This window comes from Carcharhinus amblyrhynchos, chromosome 15 (assembly GCF_965287045.1).
Source record: "Carcharhinus amblyrhynchos chromosome 15, sCarAmb.v2.hapA, whole genome shotgun sequence".
Classification (NCBI taxonomy): domain Eukaryota; kingdom Metazoa; phylum Chordata; class Chondrichthyes; order Carcharhiniformes; family Carcharhinidae; genus Carcharhinus; species Carcharhinus amblyrhynchos.
The window spans coordinates 66803415-66824060 of record NC_137338.1 but is presented as its reverse complement, the minus strand read 5'-3'; the positions used below and the strand labels follow the sequence as shown (position 1 = coordinate 66824060).

The 20646-nt window shown below is 50.4% G+C and overlaps 1 protein-coding gene across 1 annotated transcript in view; it reads right to left on the bottom strand.

Annotated features, from left to right (window-relative positions):
* Nucleotides 1–20646, bottom strand: part of phldb2b (pleckstrin homology-like domain, family B, member 2b) — a 174621-nt gene that overhangs the window by 37370 nt on the left and 116605 nt on the right. Inside the window, exons 11-15 of the mRNA XM_080204108.1 lie at nt 15434–15523; nt 14092–14208; nt 12842–13039; nt 6013–6150; nt 3058–3163 (exon numbers count right to left, since the gene is read on the bottom strand). Of these exons, the coding sequence (XP_080060234.1) occupies nt 3058–3163; nt 6013–6150; nt 12842–13039; nt 14092–14208; nt 15434–15523 (649 nt within the window). The remainder of the gene's footprint in view (nt 1–3057; nt 3164–6012; nt 6151–12841; nt 13040–14091; nt 14209–15433; nt 15524–20646) is intronic.

Genomic DNA, 20646 nt, shown 5'->3' with positions numbered 1-20646 from the left:
GACAAGAGACCATTAATATCACACTCAGCACAGAGACCAGTAATATAACAGACAGCATAGTGACAAATAACATCACACACAGCACAGTGGCCAGTAATATCACACTCTGCACAGACACTAGTAATTTCACAGCACAGTAATCAATAATATCACACACAATAGAGACGAGTAATATCACACACAGCAGCGACCAGTAATATCACACTCAGCACAGACAAATAATATCACAGCAAGAATAGTGACGAGCAATATCACACACAGCAGTGAGCTGTAGTATCACACAGCATAGTGAACTGGAATATCACATAGCACAGAGACCAGTGATATTACTCACAGCACAGAAACCATTAATATCACACACAGTTCAGACACCAGTGATATCACACACAGCAATGACCAGTAACATCGCACAGAGACCAGAAATATCACACTCAATGCAGAGACCAGTAATATCACCCGCAGCACAGACAAGTAATATCACAGCTAGAACAGTGACAAGCAATATCACACACAGCATGGAGTCCAGTAATATCACAAGGAGCAATGGACAGTATATCACACACAGCACACAGACCAGTAATATCACATGCAGCATAGTGACCAGTAATATCACACACAGTGCAGTGAAAAGTAACATCACACAGCACAGGGACCAAAGATATCACACACAGCACAGTGACCAGTAATATCACACACAGCATTGACCAACAATATTACACACAAGAGTCACCAGTAATAGAATGACAGTAATATCACACACAGCACAGAGACCAGTAATATCACACAGCAGGGTGACCAGTAATATCACACGCAGCACAGTGACCAGTAATATCACACACAGCACAGAGACCAGTAATATCACACACAGCACAGAGACCAGTAATATCACACACAGCACAGAGACCAGTAATATCACACACAGCACAGAGACCAGTAATATCACACACAGCAGTGACCAATAATATTGCATACTAGATTGACCAATAATATCGCACACAACAGAGCCCAGTAATGTCACACAGCACAGAGACCATTAATATCACACACAGCACAGTGGCCAGTAATATCACACACAGCACAGTGGCCAGTAATATCACACACAGCACAGTGGCCAGTAATATCACACACAGCACAGTGGCCAGTAATATCACACACAGCACAGTGGCCAGTGATATCACATAGCACAGTGGCTAGTAATGCTACACTCAGCACAGAGACCAGTCATATCACACACGGCATAGTGACCAGTTATGTCACACACAGCACAGTGACCAATAATATTAACCAGCAGGGAGACCAGTAATATCACAGAACACAGTCACCAGTAATACCACAGAGCGCAGAGACCAGTAATATCTTACAGCACTGAGACTAGTAATATCAGCCATGGCACCGTGACCAGTAATATCACACAAGGCACAGTGACCAGTAATATCCCACACAGCACAGTGACCAGTAATATCACACAAGGCACAGTGACCAGTAATATCACACAAGGCACAGTGACCAGTAATATCCCACACAGCACAGTGACCAGTAATATCCCACACGGCACAGTGACCAGTAATATCACACAAGGCACAATGACCAGTAATATCCCACACAGCACAGTGACCAGTAATATCCCACACGGCAGTGACCGGTAATATCCCACACAGCACAGTGACCAGTAATATCCCACACGGCACAGTGACCAGTAATATCACACAAGGCACAGAGACCAGTAATATCACACAAGGCACAGAGACCAGTACTATCCCACACAGCACAGTGACCGGTAAATATCACCTGCAGCACAAAGACCAGTAATATAAAATGCAGCACAGTCACAGTGATATCACATACTGCACAGTGACCAGTAATCACATACCACACAGAGGCCAGTAATATCACATGCAGCACAGTCACCATAATATCACATGCCAGTAACCAGTAACATGGTATAGCAGGTAGCCAATAATATCACACACAGCACATAGACCAGTAATATCACCTGCAGCACAGAGGCCAGTAATATCACACACAGTAGTGACCAAAAATATTGCTCACACATAGGCATCAGTAATATCACACACAGCAGTGACAGTAACCTCAAACATGGGACAGTGACCAGTAATAGCACATGTAGCACAGTCACAGGAATATCACATACATCACAGAGACCAGTAATATCACACAGCACAGTGACAAGTAATATCTCACACAGCACAGTCACCAATAATGTCACAGTACAGAGAGCAGTAATATCACATAAAGCACAGTGACCAGTATTATCTCACACAGCACACAAATAAGTAATATTATACACAGTACAGAGACCTGTACTATCACACGCAGCACAGTCATAGTAATATCACACAGCACAGTAACCCGCAATATCTCAGAGCACCAAAACCAGCGATATCACACGCAACACAGTAACCAGTAATATCACACACAAGTGACCAGTAAGATGAGTAATGTCACACACAGCACAGAGAGCAGTAATATCACACATAGCACAAGTAGCAGTAATATCACACACAGCACAGGGAGCAGTAATATCACACACAGCACAGTGACCAGTAATATCACACACAGCACAGTGACCAGTAATATCACACACAGCACAGGGAGCAGCAATATCACACACAGCACAGAGACAAACATCATCACACACAGCACAGTGACCAGTAATATCACACACAGCACAGGGAGCAGTAATATCACACACAGCACAGTGACCAGTAATATCACACACAGCACAGGGAGCAGCAATATCACACACAGCACAGAGACAAACATCATCACACATAGCACAGAGATCAGTAATATCATACACAGCAGTGGCCAGTCATATCATGTACAGCACAGTGACCAGTGATATCACACAGTGCAGTGACCAGTAATACTGCATACAGCATAGACTAGTAATGTCATGTACAGCACAGAGACCAGCAGTATCACACACAACACAGTGACCAGTAATTTCACACAGTGCATAGAGACCAGTAATATCATGACCATTTGGACATGTTTAGTTTTACATTAAGTGGGAAGATTGTGGATCTTACAGACCTTTGTGTCCTTGCAGCCTTCTAATATCCAACTCTTTGGCAGTCAGCGTCATGTTGTGAGGTAGGATGTTACCGCAGCTGTTGCTTTGTTGCAGTGGTGAGTGAGACTGTGGGACAGATAGAAATGGAACTATTCTGTTAACAAGTAATTCGTAACAAGTAAATTTACCCAAGGGCAGTTGTAGTCACTTTATTCACAGAACCAGGGTCAATGTTAAGAAATTAGGTGGAATGATTGTTTTGGGCGTAGTAACGGAGAAATTGAGTGGAGGTATGCTGGAGACAGAGCTAGAACACATTGTCCATTTTATCCAACTCTTGATCCAGCTGCCATAACTTCCCGCTGATCTTGGCCCAATACATTTCACCCTGGACAATTCTCCTTGAAAAAGCATTGCTTACAGATTGATCACATTCAAATACAGTACAACATTCTCTAAAAGCCAATCGTGCAGGTGGGCAGTCTGGAGTTATACTGCAATGTGTGCACCACTGCTGGTCACGAGGAAGCAACTCACTATAAAATCATGCATGTAGCCAAGTTTTCAGTAGCTAATTATCCCTCTCACTGGGGATTTGGGCTGCTTTCCACACATTCAATTATCAGATAGTATACTTGCTGCTGAGCTCACCAACCTCTTGCAGGAATTTCTTCAGAATTCAGGAAAGATTCCCACCATAAAAGCCTCAATAAAAGTTTCCTCCTCTTCCTTCATTACTTCAATTTTGGGCAGCACCGTGGTTAGCGCTGTTGCATCACAGCACCAGGGACCTGAGTTTGATTTCCAGTTCGGGTCACTGTCTCAGTGGTGTCTGCACATTCTCCCCGTGCCTGCATTGGATTCCTGCAGGTCCTCTGATTTCCTCTCACAGTCAGAAAGATGTGTTGGTTAGGTGCATTGGCCATGCTGAATTCTCTCTCAGTGTACCCGATCAGGTGCCAGAGTGTGGCGACTATGAGATTTTCACAGGAACTTTATTGCAGTGTTAATGTAAGACTACTTAGATAAATAGACTTGTTGAAATTTTCCTCCAGTGCTTCCCTGATCAACTGGAATCACATGAGGAAAACGTGGAGGAAAAACGGGCATTTAACTCGCACCTTTCAGCACTTCTTTATTCTTTCATGGGGTTTGGCTAGGCCAGCATTAAAACTCAACAACATGCTGTGGATCTGGAGTCACATGTAGGCCAGGCCAGGTAAGGATGGCAGATTTCCTTCCCTAAAGGACATTAGTGAACCAAATGATGACAATCAACTTGGCTGTTATGGTTACCATCATGGAGACAACCCTTTATCCACCTCATTTTAGCCTGGATAAGATACTCTGTCAGAGTTTCTGCAGATCCAATGGGCCGAATGGCCTTTTCAGTACTGTGGGGATTCTATGATGCAGCAACAGTCTGAAAATTGGTACATCATTTTTAAAACTGAAGTTGCCCAGAATGAAAAGTCAAGCTGATATAAAAGTGGACTGATTGACAGCAGTCAACACAGGATAGTTCACTGCCAGCCTTGACACCAGTCACAAAGAAGACTGGAAGTGATTCTTCTCCGAGTTGCCAGCCTTGTGAGTGAGTAGGTGGCAAGGCTTTGATGTGACACACCAAAGGTCATTCGTATCCCTGCCTTTGAGTTTCACACAGTCCCATGAAGGCTGCGTTCAAGAGTCACAGGCCAACCAGCTTAACATCAAGACTTTTTAATTTAATTAATGACTTTTATCCTTGGATCAAAGTTAGAGAGAAGCACACGTGACTCGTTTTCTTGGCCTCGCTGGGTCAAAGACTCGGCCCACTTTTCAATACAATCCTTCTGCTCTGTTCACCCAAGGCATCTCACACACTTGTGAGGAATTGAAGCTGGGCTCTCAGCATGGTTTTTGATGTTTCTCTCCTTTATCAGTGAGTTTGGAATCTGCTCTAAATTAAATACAATGTGTAAAAATGAGGAGCTTAAATGAACAGTTACCAATTGCAGAGTCAGTATCACAACAGTTAATTCTTTCTCGATATTTTTTGACAGCTACCACTTCCACTGGCAAAACAGACATGAGAAGAGAGCTCAGAGGACATTCTGTTTATTTATTCATTTACAGAATGCAAGTGTCACTGACCAGAACAGCATTTATTGCCCAGCCCTAACTACCCTTGAGAAGATGGTGGTGAGCCAGCTTCTTGAGCCGGTGCAGTCCACGAGGTGTAGGTGCACCCACAGTGCTGTTAGGGAGGGAATCAGGATTTTGACCCAGTGACAGCGAAGGAATAGTGACATATTTCCAAGTCAGGATGGTGAGTGATTTGGAGGGAAACCTCCAGGTGGTGGTGTTCTCAGGTATCTGCTGCCCTTGTTCTTCTAAATGGTCATGGTCATGGGGTTTAGAAGGTATTGTCTGCGGAACTTTGGTGAGTTGCAGCAATGCATCTTGTCAATGGTAAAGATGGCTACCACTATCCATCGGTGGGAGTGAATGTTTGCGGAGGGAGTGAAAGTTTGCGGAGGGAGTGAAATTTAGCAGGAGCGAATGTTTGCAGAGGGAGCGAATGTTTGCACTCAACCCGTAGATATAGGTGAGCTCCTGCTTTGCCCACCCAATCCAATGCCAGGATGAGTTGGGAGTGAATCAAATGCTGAGACTGCCGAGGTCCATTTTGGAGCCATGGATGGTTCCCTTTCTACTGCTCCAACTCCACAGTCCAGGTGATCATGGCTCTCATCCCCAGATCATACTGAACGGTCACTCCCCACTGGGGTGGGAGCTCCCCCTATGGGGTCCTGACTGAAACCAGAATTTCCTGCTCAGAGGTAGATTAGGCTCAGACTCAATTTCAAGTCTGCTTTCACCTCCAAAGCAGCACTGAATCTGTCTGTAACACACCAGATACTATAGATGTGGCTCAGCTTTCACACAAATAGTGCTCTATTTGTTAGCGATTATTCTGTTCATTGACTGACCTTAGGGGTTGAACTGTGACCCAGAGTCGCACTATTATACTTGGATGCAGTAGTCGAACCATATTTTTTCCTGGGCACGGTGTCGCTCAGATACACACCCTCTTTTTGTTTCCTTCTATCCTCCAGAGTACGGAAGTTCTTTGGAATGAAACGTAATATATTCAAATGAGTATCTCTAGCAAACAAGTAGAAATATAACACACGTCAAAATAGAACACTGTCCATGCTAAAGTCATGCTTTGAAAGGTACACTTCCTTTCAGGGTCACAAGCACTTCCTGGTCACCGTTATCGAGACTAACTTAAACTTCAGATTTATTCATTGCATTTAAGTTCTACTAGTTGCTGTCATGGGATTTGAACCCCGATTCCCAGATGATTGTGAATTAGCAATAAATCTTCCCCATGAAGGACAACAAAACACAGTACGTCCCAGTTTTGAGTTGCTCTATTAGAAGTCATTTTACTTTAATTTCACTCAGATATTGGGGTCAGCACTCCTGTTTAGCGATGGACTCAGGCTAACCTCCTGTAAGGCAAAGCTGCACCTCATTGCTCACCTCAACATCCGGCCCTCACAGCGAGGAATCGGAGAGAGGGGCAGGGAGCTGGAGGGCAGGAGGGTGGCAAGAGAAGGGTCCACAGCAACCAGGAGATTCAGACACAGACAGAGGCCTCGAGGTGGGAGCGGGGCGGGGTCAGTGGTCTCGGGGCCCAGGGTTCAAGCGGGGTGGGGAGGGGAGGAGGCCCAGGGTTCAGATGGGGCGAGGGGCGAGGCGTGGGTCGAGGGATTGGGTGGGGGTGAGGGTGGGGCGAGGGCGAGAGGCGAGGGGGGGGGTGAGGGGCGGGAGTGATGGTGGAATGGGGGGTGAGGGTAGGGTGGGGGCAACAGAGGGGTGACAAGAGGGGGTGGGGGCAAGAGGGGGTCAAGTTGCGAGAGGATGGCGAGGGCATTGGAGGGGTGGAGTGTGAAGGGGCGGGTGGCGAGGGTGGAGCAGGATGGGGTGAGGGCGAGGACAGGGTAGGGGCACAAGATGGGGCGCGGGGGTGGGCGGTTGGGGAACAAGTGGGGACGGGGCAAGGGGGGACAGGGGTTCGAGGGGCGAGGGGGCAGGTGGCGAGGGTGAGGCGGGGTTAATGGTGGGGCAGAGGTGAGGGCGGGGTGGGGAAGGGGGCGGGAAGAGGAGTTGGGGGGGGGGAAGAGGAGTTGGGGGGGGAAGAGGAGTTGGGGGGGAAAAGAGGAGTTGGGGGGGAAAGAGGAGTTGGGGGGGGAAAAGAGGAGTTGGGGGGGAAAGAGGAGTTGGGGGGGAAAAGAGGAGTTGGGGGGGGAAAGAGGAGTTGGGGGGGGAAAGAGGAGTTGGGGGGGAAAGAGGAGTTGGGGGGGGAAGAGGAGTTGGGGGGGGAGAGGAGTTGGGGGGGGAGAGGAGTTGGGGGGGGAGAGGAGTTGGGGGGGGAGAGGAGTTGGGGGGGAAAGAGGAGTTGGGGGGGAAAGAGGAGTTGGGGGGGAAAGAGGAGTTGGGGGGGAAAGAGGAGTTGGGGGGGGAAGAGGAGTTGGGGGGGGAACGAGGAGTTGGGGGGGGAACGAGGAGTTGGGGGGGGAAAGAGGAGTTGGGGGGGGGAAGAGGAGTTGGGGGGGGGAAGAGGAGTTGGGGGGGGGAAAGAGGAGTTGGGGGGGGAAGAGGAGTTGGGGGGGAAAGAGGAGTTGGGGGGGAAAGAGGAGTTGGGGGGGGAAGAGGAGTTGGGGGGGGAAAGAGGAGTTGGGGGGGAAAGAGGAGTTGGGGGGGGGAAGAGGAGTTGGGGGGGGGAAAGAGGAGTTGGGGGGGGAAAGAGGAGTTGGGGGGGGAAGAGGAGTTGGGGGGGGGAAAGAGGAGTTGGGGGGGAAAGAGGAGTTGGGGGGGGAAAGAGGAGTTGGGGGGGGGAAGAGGAGTTGGGGGGGGGAAAGAGGAGTTGGGGGGGGAAAGAGGAGTTGGGGGGGGAAGAGGAGTTGGGGGGGGAAGAGGAGTTGGGGGGGGGGAAAGAGGAGTTGGGGGGGGAAAGAGGAGTTGGGGGGGAAAGAGGAGTTGGGGGGGAAGAGGAGTTGGGGGGAAGAGGAGTTGGGGGGGGGAAGAGGAGTTGGGGGGGGAAAGAGGAGTTGGGGGGGAAAGAGGAGTTGGGGGGGAAAGAGGAGTTGGGGGGGGAAAGAGGAGTTGGGGGGGGAAGAGGAGTTGGGGGGGAAAGAGGAGTTGGGGGGGGAAAGAGGAGTTGGGGGGGGGAAAGAGGAGTTGGGGGGGGAAGAGGAGTTGGGGGGGGAAGAGGAGTTGGGGGGGAAAGAGGAGTTGGGGGGGGAAGAGGAGTTGGGGGGGGGAAGAGGAGTTGGGGGGGGAAGAGGAGTTGGGGGGGGAAAGAGGAGTTGGGGGGGGAAAGAGGAGTTGGGGGGGAAGAGGAGTTGGGGGGGGAAGAGGAGTTGGGGGGGGGAAGAGGAGTTGGGGGGGGAAGAGGAGTTGGGGGGGGGGAAAGAGGAGTTGGGGGGGGAAGAGGAGTTGGGGGGGGAAGAGGAGTTGGGGGGGGAAAGAGGAGTTGGGGGGGGAAGAGGAGTTGGGGGGGGAAGAGGAGTTGGGGGGGGAAGAGGAGTTGGGGGGGGGAAAGAGGAGTTGGGGGGGGAAGAGGAGTTGGGGGGGGAAGAGGAGTTGGGGGGGGAAGAGGAGTTGGGGGGGGGAAAGAGGAGTTGGGGGGGGGGAAAGAGGAGTTGGGGGGGGAAAGAGGAGTTGGGGGGGGAAGAGGAGTTGGGGGGGGGAAAGAGGAGTTGGGGGGGAAAGAGGAGTTGGGGGGGGAAGAGGAGTTGGGGGGGGGAAGAGGAGTTGGGGGGGGGAAGAGGAGTTGGGGGGGGAAGAGGAGTTGGGGGGGGGAAGAGGAGTTGGGGGGGGAGCGAGGAGTTGCGGGGGGGGAAAGAGGAGTTGGGGGGGGGAAAGAGGAGTTGGGGGGGGAAAGAGGAGTTGGGGGGGGGAAAGAGGAGTTGGGGGGGGGAAAGAGGAGTTGGGGGGGGGAAAGAGGAGTTGGGGGGGGGAAAGAGGAGTTGGGGGGGGGAAAGAGGAGTTGGGGGGGGGAAAGAGGAGTTGGGGGGGGGAACGAGGAGTTGGGGGGGGGGAGAGGAGTTGGGGGGGGAACGAGGAGTTGCGGGGGGGGGAAAGAGGAGTTGGGGGGGGAACGAGGAGTTGGGGGGGGGAACGAGGAGTTGCGGGGGGGGAAGAGGAGTTGGGGGGGGAAAGAGGAGTTGGGGGGGGGGAAAGAGGAGTTGCGGGGGGGGAAGAGGAGTTGGGGGGGGAAGAGGAGTTGGGGGGGGAAGAGGAGTTGGGGGGGGGAAAGAGGAGTTGGGGGGGGAAGAGGAGTTGGGGGGGAAAGAGGAGTTGGGGGGGGAAGAGGAGTTGGGGGGGGAAGAGGAGTTGGGGGGGGAAAGAGGAGTTGGGGGGGAAAGAGGAGTTGGGGGGGAAAGAGGAGTTGGGGGGGGAAAGAGGAGTTGGGGGGGGGGAAAGAGGAGTTGGGGGGGAAAAGGAGTTGCGGGGGGGGGAAGAGGAGTTGGGGGGGAAAGAGGAGTTGGGGGGGGAAAGAGGAGTTGGGGGGGGGAAAGAGGAGTTGGGGGGGAAAGAGGAGTTGGGGGGGGAAAGAGGAGTTGGGGGGGGAAAGAGGAGTTGGGGGGGAAAAGGAGTTGCGGGGGGGGAAGAGGAGTTGGGGGGGGAAGAGGAGTTGGGGGGGAAAGAGGAGTTGGGGGGGAAAGAGGAGTTGGGGGGGGGAAAGAGGAGTTGGGGGGGAAAGAGGAGTTGGGGGGGGAAAGAGGAGTTGGGGGGGAAAGAGGAGTTGGGGGGGAAAGAGGAGTGCGGGGGGGGGAAGAGGAGTTGTGGGGGGGGAAAGAGGAGTTGGGGGGGGAAGAGGAGTTGGGGGGGAAAGAGGAGTTGGGGGGGGGAAGAGGAGTTGGGGGGGAAAGAGGAGTTGGGGGGGGAGAGGAGTTGGGGGGGGGAAAGAGGAGTTGGGGGGGGAAAGAGGAGTTGGGGGGGAAAGAGGAGTTGGGGGGGGGAGAGGAGTTGGGGGGGGGAAGAGGAGTTGGGGGGGGAAAGAGGAGTTGGGGGGGGGAGAGGAGTTGGGGGGGGAAGAGGAGTTGGGGGGGAAAGAGGAGTTGGGGGGGGAAAGAGGAGTTGGGGGGGAAAGAGGAGTTGGGGGGGAAAGAGGAGTTGGGGGGGAAAGAGGAGTTGGGGGGGAAAGAGGAGTTGGGGGGAAAGAGGAGTTGGGGGGGAAAGAGGAGTTGGGGGGGAAGAGGAGTTGGGGGGGAAAGAGGAGTTGGGGGGGAAGAGGAGTTGGGGGGGAAAGAGGAGTTGGGGGGGGAAGAGAGTTGGGGGGGGAAGAGGAGTTGGGGGGGAAAGAGGAGTTGGGGGGGGAGAGGAGTTGGGGGGGGGAAAGAGGAGTTGGGGGGGGAAAGAGGAGTTGGGGGGGAAAGAGGAGTTGGGGGGGGGAGAGGAGTTGGGGGGGGGGAAGAGGGAGTTGGGGGGGAAAGAGGAGTTGGGGGGGGGAAGAGGAGTTGGGGGGGGAGAGGAGTTGGGGGGGGAAGAGGAGTTGGGGGGGAAAGAGGAGTTGGGGGGGGAAGAGGAGTTGGGGGGGAAAGAGGAGTTGGGGGGGAAAGAGGAGTTGGGGGGGAAAGAGGAGTTGGGGGGGAAAGAGGAGTTGGGGGGGAGAGAGTTGGGGGGGGAAAGAGGAGTTGGGGGGGAAAGAGGAGTTGGGGGGAAGAGAGTTGGGGGGGAAAGAGGAGTTGGGGGGGGAGAGGAGTTGGGGGGGAAAGAGGAGTTGGGGGGGGGAAAGAGGAGTTGGGGGGGGGAAGAGGAGTTGGGGGGAAAGAGGAGTTGGGGGGGGGAGAGAGTGGGGGGGAGAGGAGTTGGGGGGGGGAAGAGGAGTTGCGGGGGGGGAAGAGGAGTTGGGGGGGAAAGAGGAGTTGGGGGGGGGGGAAGAGGAGTTGGGGGGGAAAGAGGAGTTGGGGGGGAAGAGGAGTTGCGGGGGGAAGAGGAGTTGGGGGGGGGGGAAAGAGGAGTTGCGGGGGGGAAGAGGAGTTGGGGGGGGGGGAAGAGGAGTTGCGGGGGGGAAAGAGGAGTTGGCGGGGGGGGGAGTGGGGACGGCAGCAAGGGGAAACATCTCCTTACAGACTTGCTGGGATTTTCCAGCGTTTTCTCTTCTGGTTTCAGGTTCCAGTATCCGCAGTACTTGGCTTTTATCCTCCCTCTCTCCTGAACAGGAATTCCTGCTGAGTGCTGGATCCCCTCCAGATGGCAAAAAATGTCAAGACAACATCTGTCATTGGCCGAACAGAATGGCAGAGTATCAAATACTCAAACATATAAAAGTATTCTGGCTGGGACTTCTGTTCCAAATTGTCTTTATGGAACAAGTTTGTCCATTCTTACCGAAGGACACAGAAACCTTCTCAGTGGTCCGATCGACCTCCTGTCCACGAAAACTCCAGTGGAAATGGTACGAGAGAGTGGTCAGCAGTCTGAGAAGCCTCGACTTATATCTCAGTAAAACTGGTCACACCAACGACTGTGCGCACACTGCTGCTTCCAGCCAGCATGCTGCAAACCACAAGGGATACAGGGAGCTGGTAGGATCCTCCCACCATCGACAAGAAAAAAGCAGAGGCCTGCGTACCACTCAATCTTCTCCACTCCACAGGAACATGATCTTATTGAATGGCGGGGCAGGCTCGAAGGGCTGGATGGCCTACTCCTGCTCCTATTTCTTATGTTCTTACGTTCTTAACACTCACCCACAACCTCTCAGGGACTGAAACTGCGTAAGCGCACACACGATACGGAGATGAGCGCTATGTTTGTCTGTCCCACATTGAATGAGTTAGATTAGCAGCAACCACTGAGCAGCCAGAGTCACTTAGCAACATGAAGAAAGAGGAGGAAAGATACCCAGATCCCAGTCCATCTTCAGGCCAACAGGAAGAGCCAGAATGAACAGAACCAACCATTCCTCTGGCAGAACAGCAAACGAGATATGGAAGAGCTGTTCAGCCTCTGGCCCACCTTACTTGCAAATTCACAGACTAAAGAGGCAGTGAGACTGTTGTAATGATAATAAAGTCATAGTCATAATACAGAAACAATGTAAAATGCATGAGACTGATAACTTTTAATGTGGGGGAGGCAGGTGTAGTATAAAGATATGGTACATACAGGGTTAATGTGGGGTGGAGGTCAGTACTATCCACACAGTGATGTGACCCAGACCCAGGGTCAGTGTAGTGTTGAGCAGAAATGTATATAGACCTAAACGTGGAGACAGCTCCCAGGCCTTTACTATGTGCAAATAGTTCTAATGGTTAGTAGAAACTTACAGTTAAGCTGCAGAAAACGACAGAGAATTCTTTAAGACACACTGTTCTGGAGAGAAAGAGACTGCGCGAAAGGGAGAGCGTGAGGGTGCAGGCACCCGAGGGGGCGGCGGGCCTCTCACAGGCTCTCGTCCCCACCCCCAGGGCACGGCATGGCAGGGCAGGGGAAGGGGGAGAGAGAGAGAGGTGAGGGGAAGGGGGAGAGAGAGAGAGGTGAGGGGAAGGGGGAGAGAGAGAGGTGAGGGGTAGGGGGAGAGAGAGGGAGGTGAGGGGAAGGGGGAGAGAGAGGGAGGGGAGAATATTAATTATTTTCACATTGGAGTTGAAAGACAGCAGATTTGTATTCGGGAGGTTTGTATAAATAACCCCTGTAAGAGGGCCATTTACTCTGTTTTAAATGTTAGTCACACCAAGCTCACAGATAAGAGGACTTCACACAGAGGTCGCAGAAGGAGACACATGCAGACAATACCTGATTGCGTCTGCTATGTTTTTTAGCAGGAAGTGGAGGTGGTGAAGGAAGAGGAGGAGATACAGCAGGACAAGCAGCAGAATCTACACAAGGTGCCACATCATCAGGCCAGTGCACCGCAGGTGGTCTGGGCACAGGGCGAGAGGACAGTTGAGGAGGGGGTTCACATCCAAGTCGGGGAGGCGATGGCTCTGCTTGCTAAACCAACAAAAGCAATTAAAACAAACCCAGCACAGAGTAATTGGGTGTTAATCAACACTGCCCGTTTGGTGACTTTGAATAGGAGACTGAGAGTCAGCTCAGAGATGGCAAATACCTCAGTCTGGGGTGTGATGGTGGAGGCTGACATGAGCAGGCTGAGGCAGGGGTGGGGGCTGAAACCAGAACAGCCAGTGCCATGACCCTGTAAATCCCTGTGGGGGGCAGGAGAAGCTGCAGCCCATCTCATCAGAGACAGGTTCTCTCATCCTCGAGCCACTGGATGATGGATTCAACGGGGCAATGACGGCAGGGCCTGAGAAACATTCCAGAACAATCCAGCAAGAGTTAGCTGGAGTGCCGACCGAGTGCCAATGTGACACAGCCAGCCTGCTAGACGCTGGGAGCAGGGGTGGAGGGGGAGGGATTGAAATGCCACACAAACGCTTTGCATTTCGGGTGTCACGTGGAAGGAGAATGGCCAGGCCTCACTGTACTGCTGGCCTCATCCAAATAAATTAGGCCCTGTCAAAGGGCTATCCAGGGGCTTTACCAATTCCAGCCCACAATAAGGCCCAGAGTCCAAGAGAGGAAATGAGCTGGACACACAGGAAGGGCAAAAGTGCAGATAGATTGGACCCAGAAATAAACAGTAAGACGGGGAAATAAGGATTTTCTTCTTCTGGGAGCATAGCTCCTCCTCCTTCCAGCTCCACATTTGGATGGCCTTCAACCAACCCTTCCAGAATCATCAGTTAGGCTTCTCTGCACCAGGTAAGCCTTGACTGGGGGAAATGAGTTTAGGCAGGAGCCCAGATGTGAAATGGGAATGATGGAGGGATGGGGGGGGCTCCTTTTCATATCAAAACAATTAAGGTCAGATTTCATTTCAGGCAGATCCCAAGGCATCCAAACACCAGACCCCATGCAATGGCCTGATAGATTTCTAACCCTTCCTGGTGCTGTGATGACCCTTTTCCCGCTCTCTTTACCGGTCAGCTGGCAATTTGCCAAGGCCAAGTCTTGCCCCCACGGTGATGAGCTGCAGTTACCTGTTGGGGGCCGGGAGCTTCGGCAACTGCCTCAGGCGAAACGGCAACAGAATCAGGGGGACAACTGGCCTTTGAGCTGTTGTACAACTGATTAATCTGGTTGACAGTCACATAGCCCTGAGAGGGAAGAGGTGAAGGAGCAGAGAGAGAAAGGTTAAAAAGAAGGAAAAGTATAGTAAACAGCATCATCAGAGGAGAGGAAGTTGCTGCACAGATCTGATAGTTAAACAGGACAGTGAGGGCTGGGGGAAGCTGAATTGTACTGTAAGTATTTGAAAGTAGGTGACCACGTGGCAAAACAATGGCAGACACCTGCCCTATCTCCAGGAGTATTTGCTGCAATTGGTCATTGCATTTTCTGAGGAAAGCCTTCTTTGGCCAAAGTTCCAGTGGGCTCATCTCCATGGCAACCGTACTCCCTCCCTGCCTCCTGTCCCCCTCCCTGTTTTTTCCCTAAGCAACTGAGCGTGACTACCTTCCAGGATAAACTTTGTAGTAGTAAATTCTAATTTAGTGGGAAACGCAAGGGAATGGGGAAAGGGGTAAAGGGTCAGATTTACATCACACCCAATAGCGCTCTCTAATGATTTCAACCAATAGTAAAATCTGACACTGGTTTTGCCCTGTGTCGCACCCAATCCTGTCACAGCTGCTTGACAGGGGGTGAGGCAGCTTCTCCTGCTACCTCCTTATCCTACCACCAAAACTAACTCCAGATTAAAATTAATCTAGCCCCTTCTGAAACTAAAAGGTACAATTTTAGTCCATCCCATGACGCTTTCTTTATAGATATTAATCCCTTGCAGTGCAGCTTTGACCATATGTGCCAACTGGCAGAGTTTTAAGACCAAAAGATTGTTTCACCTTTAACCGCAGGAACGGGACTGTTACACCGTCCACAGAATCTCTGGCAATTTACACGTTGAACAGGAAGTGACCAGACCTCACCCGACTGGCAAACTGTGAGCTATCGCAGACGGCCTAAGCAGGGTGTGGGTCGGGGATGGAGGGTCAGGTCGGCTGCATCAAGTTAGGGGTAACTCGAGCTATTGGAAATGGTCTGTATTCCCAGCTTATGCTTCTATAAGCATACACCTCCAAACCGATCATTGAGTGAGTGAGTGAGTGAGAAGCTTTACGGGGAGCTCCACATTGTCAGTGCCAAGTTTCCTCTCAGTGTGGCAGGAATTCAGCAATCAGGAATTCAGCAGGGTATCAGGAATGTTTCTAAAAGAATCGAGGTAGCTGGTTTTACACTGTTCACGCTAATATCTGGGCAGGCTAAGTAGATGGAAGAGTATCATTTAAAGTCCAATATATGAGGCTGAAAGGATATAATTACCTCCTTAAATATGTTGGGATTAATGGGGAGACCTGCCCCACCGGTACTGTCATAATACATCTTCTCCAAACTCATCAAATTCTCTTTCTCCTGAGGAGGAAAAGAAATAGTTTTTAATTTAGTTTCAGCTGATTTATGTTACCTAAAGCGATATTTAAGCATAGGATCACCACAGTGCAGAAAGAGGTCATTGAGTCTACACTGACCCTCTGAAAGAGGATCTTACCCAGGCCCATATCCCCGCTCTATCCCAGTAACCTTGCATATTTCCCATGGCTAATCCGCCTTTCCAACACATCTTGGGACACTAAGTGCCAATTTAGCGCTGACCAATCCACCCAACCCGCACATCTTTGGAGGAGTGCGGGAGGAAAGTGGAGCATCTGGAGGAAACCCATGCAGACATGGGGAGAACGTGCAAACTCCTCCCACTTTATGGGGCGGGGGGGAGATTGACCCTTGCTGCACCTGTTTGAGAGAAACTGTAACAGGAAGAGGTCATTCAGCCCCTCCAGACTGTACCATTATCCAAACAGATCCCAGCTAACGTACTTCTGCCTTAGTTTCATTTTCCTGATAACTGTTACAAACAGGAAAATCCATCCCTCTCGGGTTGGAAAGATCCAAACTGCCAGAATGTTCCAGAATTCTTTTACCCATTGTGATTCCTGATAATATCCAAAATGGCAAGGCCTCATTTTGAGATTGTCCCCCCCACCAGAGGAATATTTTCTCCCCGAGTCTCCCCCACCAATAAAACTCAATAAGATCACCTCTTCCAGACTCAAAGTACAAGAAAGACAAGTTTAGACAAGTTCTTCCTGGTGCCCACTTGTTGAAAAATTTGCTGTGATTCTCCCTGGAAGAATGAAACAAACAGAAAATGCTGGAACATGTCGGCAAGTCTGATAGCATCTGAGGAAGGAGAATAGAGCCAATGTTTTGAGTCTGGAGCTAGCTCTGACATATGGTCAGCCTTGAAACATTGGCTCTGTTCTCTCTCAGTAAGGAGTCTGACAACACCAGGTTAAAGTCTAACAGGTTTATTTGGTAGCAAAAGCCACAAGTTTTCAGAACATTGCCCCTTTGTCAGGTAAGTGGGAGTTCTGTTCACAAACAGGGCATATAAAGACACAAAGTTAATTTACAAAATAATGGTTGGAATGCGAGTCTTTACAGGTAATCAAGTCTTAAAAGTACAGACAATGTGAGTGGAGAGAGGGTTAAGCATAGATTAAAGAGATGTATATTGTCTCCAGACAGAACAGTTAGTGAGATTTTGTAAGCCCAGGCAATGGGGGTTTATGGGGGTTACAGATAGTGTGACATGAACCCAAGATTCCAGTTGAGGCCATCGTCATGTGCATGGAACTTGGCTATCAGTCTCTGCTCAGTGACTCTGCGTTGTCGTGAGTCGTGAAGGCCACCTTGGAGAATGCTTACCCGAAGATCAGAGGCCAATGCCCATGACCACTGAAGTGTTCCCCAACAGGAAGAGAACACTCTTGCCTGGTGATTGTTGAGCGATGTTCATTCAACCGTTGTCATAGCATCTGCATGGTCTCTCCAATGTACCATGCCTCGGGACATTCTTTCCTGCAGCCCATCAGGTAGACAATGTTGGCCGAGTTGCAAGAGTATGTACCGTGTACCTGGTGGATGGTGTTCTCACATGAGATGATGGCATCCATGTCGATGATCCGGCACGTCTTGCAGAGGTTGCTGCGGCAGGGTTGTGTGGTGTTGTGGTCACTGTTCTCCTGAAGGCTGGGTAGCTTGCTGCAGACAATGGTCTGTCTGAGGTTGTGCAGTTGTTTGAAGGCAAGTGGGGATGTGGGAATGACGGGATGGCCTTGGCGAGATGTTTGTCTTCATGAATGACATGTTGAAGGCTCCGGAGATGATGTTGTAGCTTCTCCGCTCCGGGGAAGTGCTGGATGACGAAGGGTACTCTGTCTGCCGTGTCCTGTGTTTCTCTTACATAGAACATAGAACACCACAGCACAAACAGGCCCTTCAGCCCACAAGTTGCGCCAATCATATCCATACCCACCAGGCCTATCTATAACCCTCAATCCCATTAAATCCCATGTACTCATCCAGATGTCTCTTAAAAGATCCCAGTGAGTTCGCTTCCACCACCACCGACGGCAGCCGATTCCATTCACTCACCACCCTCTGAGTGAAAAACTTACCCCTGACATCTCCTCTGTAAATGCAGCCGATTCTGGAGAGTAGTCCGTGGTGAGTCTGATGGTGGGATGGAACTTGTTGATGTCATCATATAGTTATTTCAGTGACAGTCAGTTACATTCTTGAACACTCGCATCTCCATCAAGGACGGTCACCTCAGCACCTCACTGTACTGCAAGCCCACGGATAACCTCATGATGCTCCACTTCTCCAGCTTCCACCCTAAACACGTTAAAGAAGCCATCCCCTATGGACAAGCCCTTTATATACACAGGATCTGCTCAGATGAGGAGGATCACAGCAGGTAACTCCAGATGCTGAAAGATGCCCTCATAAGAACAGAATATGGTTCTCAACTCAACGCTCAACAGTTCCAATGTGCCACAGTGAAAAACCGCACTGATCTCTTCAGAAGACAAACACGGGACACGGCAGACAGAGTACCCTGCGTTGTCCAGTACTTCCCCAGAGTGGAGAAGCTATGACATCTTCTCCAGAGCCTTCAACATATCATTGATGAAGACGAACATCTCGCCAAGGCCATCCCCACACCCCCACTTCTTGCCTTCAAACAACCGCACAACCTCAAACAGACCATTGTCCTCATCAAGCTACCCAGCCTGCAGGAGAACAGTGACCACAACACCACACAACCCTGCCACAGCAACCTCTGCAAGACATGCCGGATCATCAACACGGATGCCATCATCTCATGTGAGAACACCATCCACCAGATACACGGTACACACTCTTGCAACTCGGCCAATGTTGTCTACCTGATACGCTGCAGGGAAGGATGTCTCGAGGCTTGATACATTGGGGAGACCATGCAGACGCTACGACAATGGATGAATGAACACCGCTTGACAATCACCAGGCAAGAGTGTTCTCTTCCTGTCGGGGAACACTTCAGCAGTAACAGGCATTCCGTCTCTGATCTTCAGGTAAGTGTTATCCAAGGCGGCCTTCACAACACACGACAATGCAGAGTCGCTGAGCAGAGACTGGTAACCAAATTCTGCACACATGAGGACGGCCTCAACCGGGATCTTGGGTTCATGTCAAACTGTTTGTAACCACCATGACTTGCCTGGGCTTGCAAAATCTCACTAACTGTTCTGTCTGGAGACAATACACATCTCTTTAATCTGTGTTTAACGCTCTCTCTGCTTACATTGTCTGTATCTTGTAGACTTCATTACCTGTAAAGACTGGCATTCCAACCATTATTTTGTTAATTGAGTTTGTGTCCTTATATGCCCTGTTTATGAACAGAACTCCCATTTACCTGATGAAGTGGCAGCGCTCCGAAAGCTAGTGGCTTTTGCTACCAAATAAACGTGTTGGATTTTAACCTGGTGTTGTGAGACTTCCCACTGTGTTTACCCCAGTCCAACTTCTGTTCTCTCACCACAGATGCTGTCAGACCTGCTGAGATTATCCAGCATTTTCTGTTTATGTATCAGAATTAAGCATCCGCAATATTTTGTTTTTATCTCCAGGAAGAAGGTTTGGGGCCCCGCACAGCCGGTGTTTTCATGCCACTGTGGGAAACTAAGAGCTCATCCTGTAATCTGAGACTCTTGTTGACTCTCCATGCAATAGTACCCTGCTGAAAGCAGGAGCTGAGATTTGGCAAACGCCTCTCATCCAATGCTGGGAACCCAATCACTGACCACCCGTATTTGAATGGAGCATTCCAGAGTAATCACAGCCAACATCACGGAGACAGCTAAAGGTAATTAGCAACTTTCAACAATGCTATGTGCATGCTGTGGAACTGCCTCAATCTGCTATTTATACAAAGAGGATCTCAATCATCAGGAAAACTATTTCAATCTGCTATTTATACTCCACTCATGGCACTATTCAAGTTTCCTTATGAAACTGAGGAAAGCTGAAAGAGCAAGGGTCAGAGTACAGGGGATTGTAGAAGTGAAAGGGCAAAGATCTAGTGCAGGGGATCACAGAGGTAACAGGGCAAGGGTCACAGCAGTGATGGTTGCAGAGGTGAAAGGGCGAGGATCATAACATCAGAGATCACCTTGAGTGCGAGATAACATCATTGATTTGAGTCTATCTGACCACACCAAAAACTCAACTCTCCACAGCCAAATGGCGAATTGACAAGATTGACCGAAACGTAGAAATTTAATAGGAAAAGAGTAAGCCAATTAATCTTTAATGTCTACTCTGTCATTCAATATGATGGCTGATCCTCTACCTCAACACCATACTCCAGCAATCTCCCCATACCCCTTGACACAAATTGTTCTAAAGATATGGCTGGGGCACTATTACACATATTTAATAACTCTTTCTAAAAAGATATAGTACCAGAGAAAACCAAGAGTCTGCCTCTGTGCTACATACCCTATGTAATCCCATGATTGGTAACTGCGAGTTTTCCTATATTTAACCACAATCCAAGGACCTGCCTTACATTGCTAAGGTTCTTACAGATTGGACTGCCAAATTTCAAGAACAATAAATATCACAAAATTAAAACAATCCAGTGTTGAAACCAACTGAAATAATGCTTCTGTTATTGAGGGGAGAGCGAGTTGGAAAATTAACCCTGGAGCTAGTTCCACAATTAGCCCGTTCCCAGGAGAAACTAATGGACGGCACAGTGGTTAGCAGTGCTGCTTCACAACTCCAGGGTCCTGGGTTCGATTCTCGGCTTGGGTCACTGTCTGTGTGGAGTTTGCATATTCTCCTCATGTCTGCGTGGGTTTCCTCCTACAGTCCAAAGATGTGTGGGTTAGGTTGATTGGCCATTCTAAGAAATTGCCCCTTAGTGCCCAGGGTAGTGGAGGTTAGAGGGATTAGTGGGTATAATATGGGGGTAGGGCCTGGGTGGGGTTGTGTTCAGTGCGGACTCGATGGGCCAAAGGGCCCCTTCCTGCACTGTAGGGTTCTATGATGATCTATGACAGAGTTCAGCAATCAGGGTTCTAATGAAATTCAGCCCTGCTTTCCTTTCTGGGTCAAAGGTCAGATTGTCTATGTTTTATCCT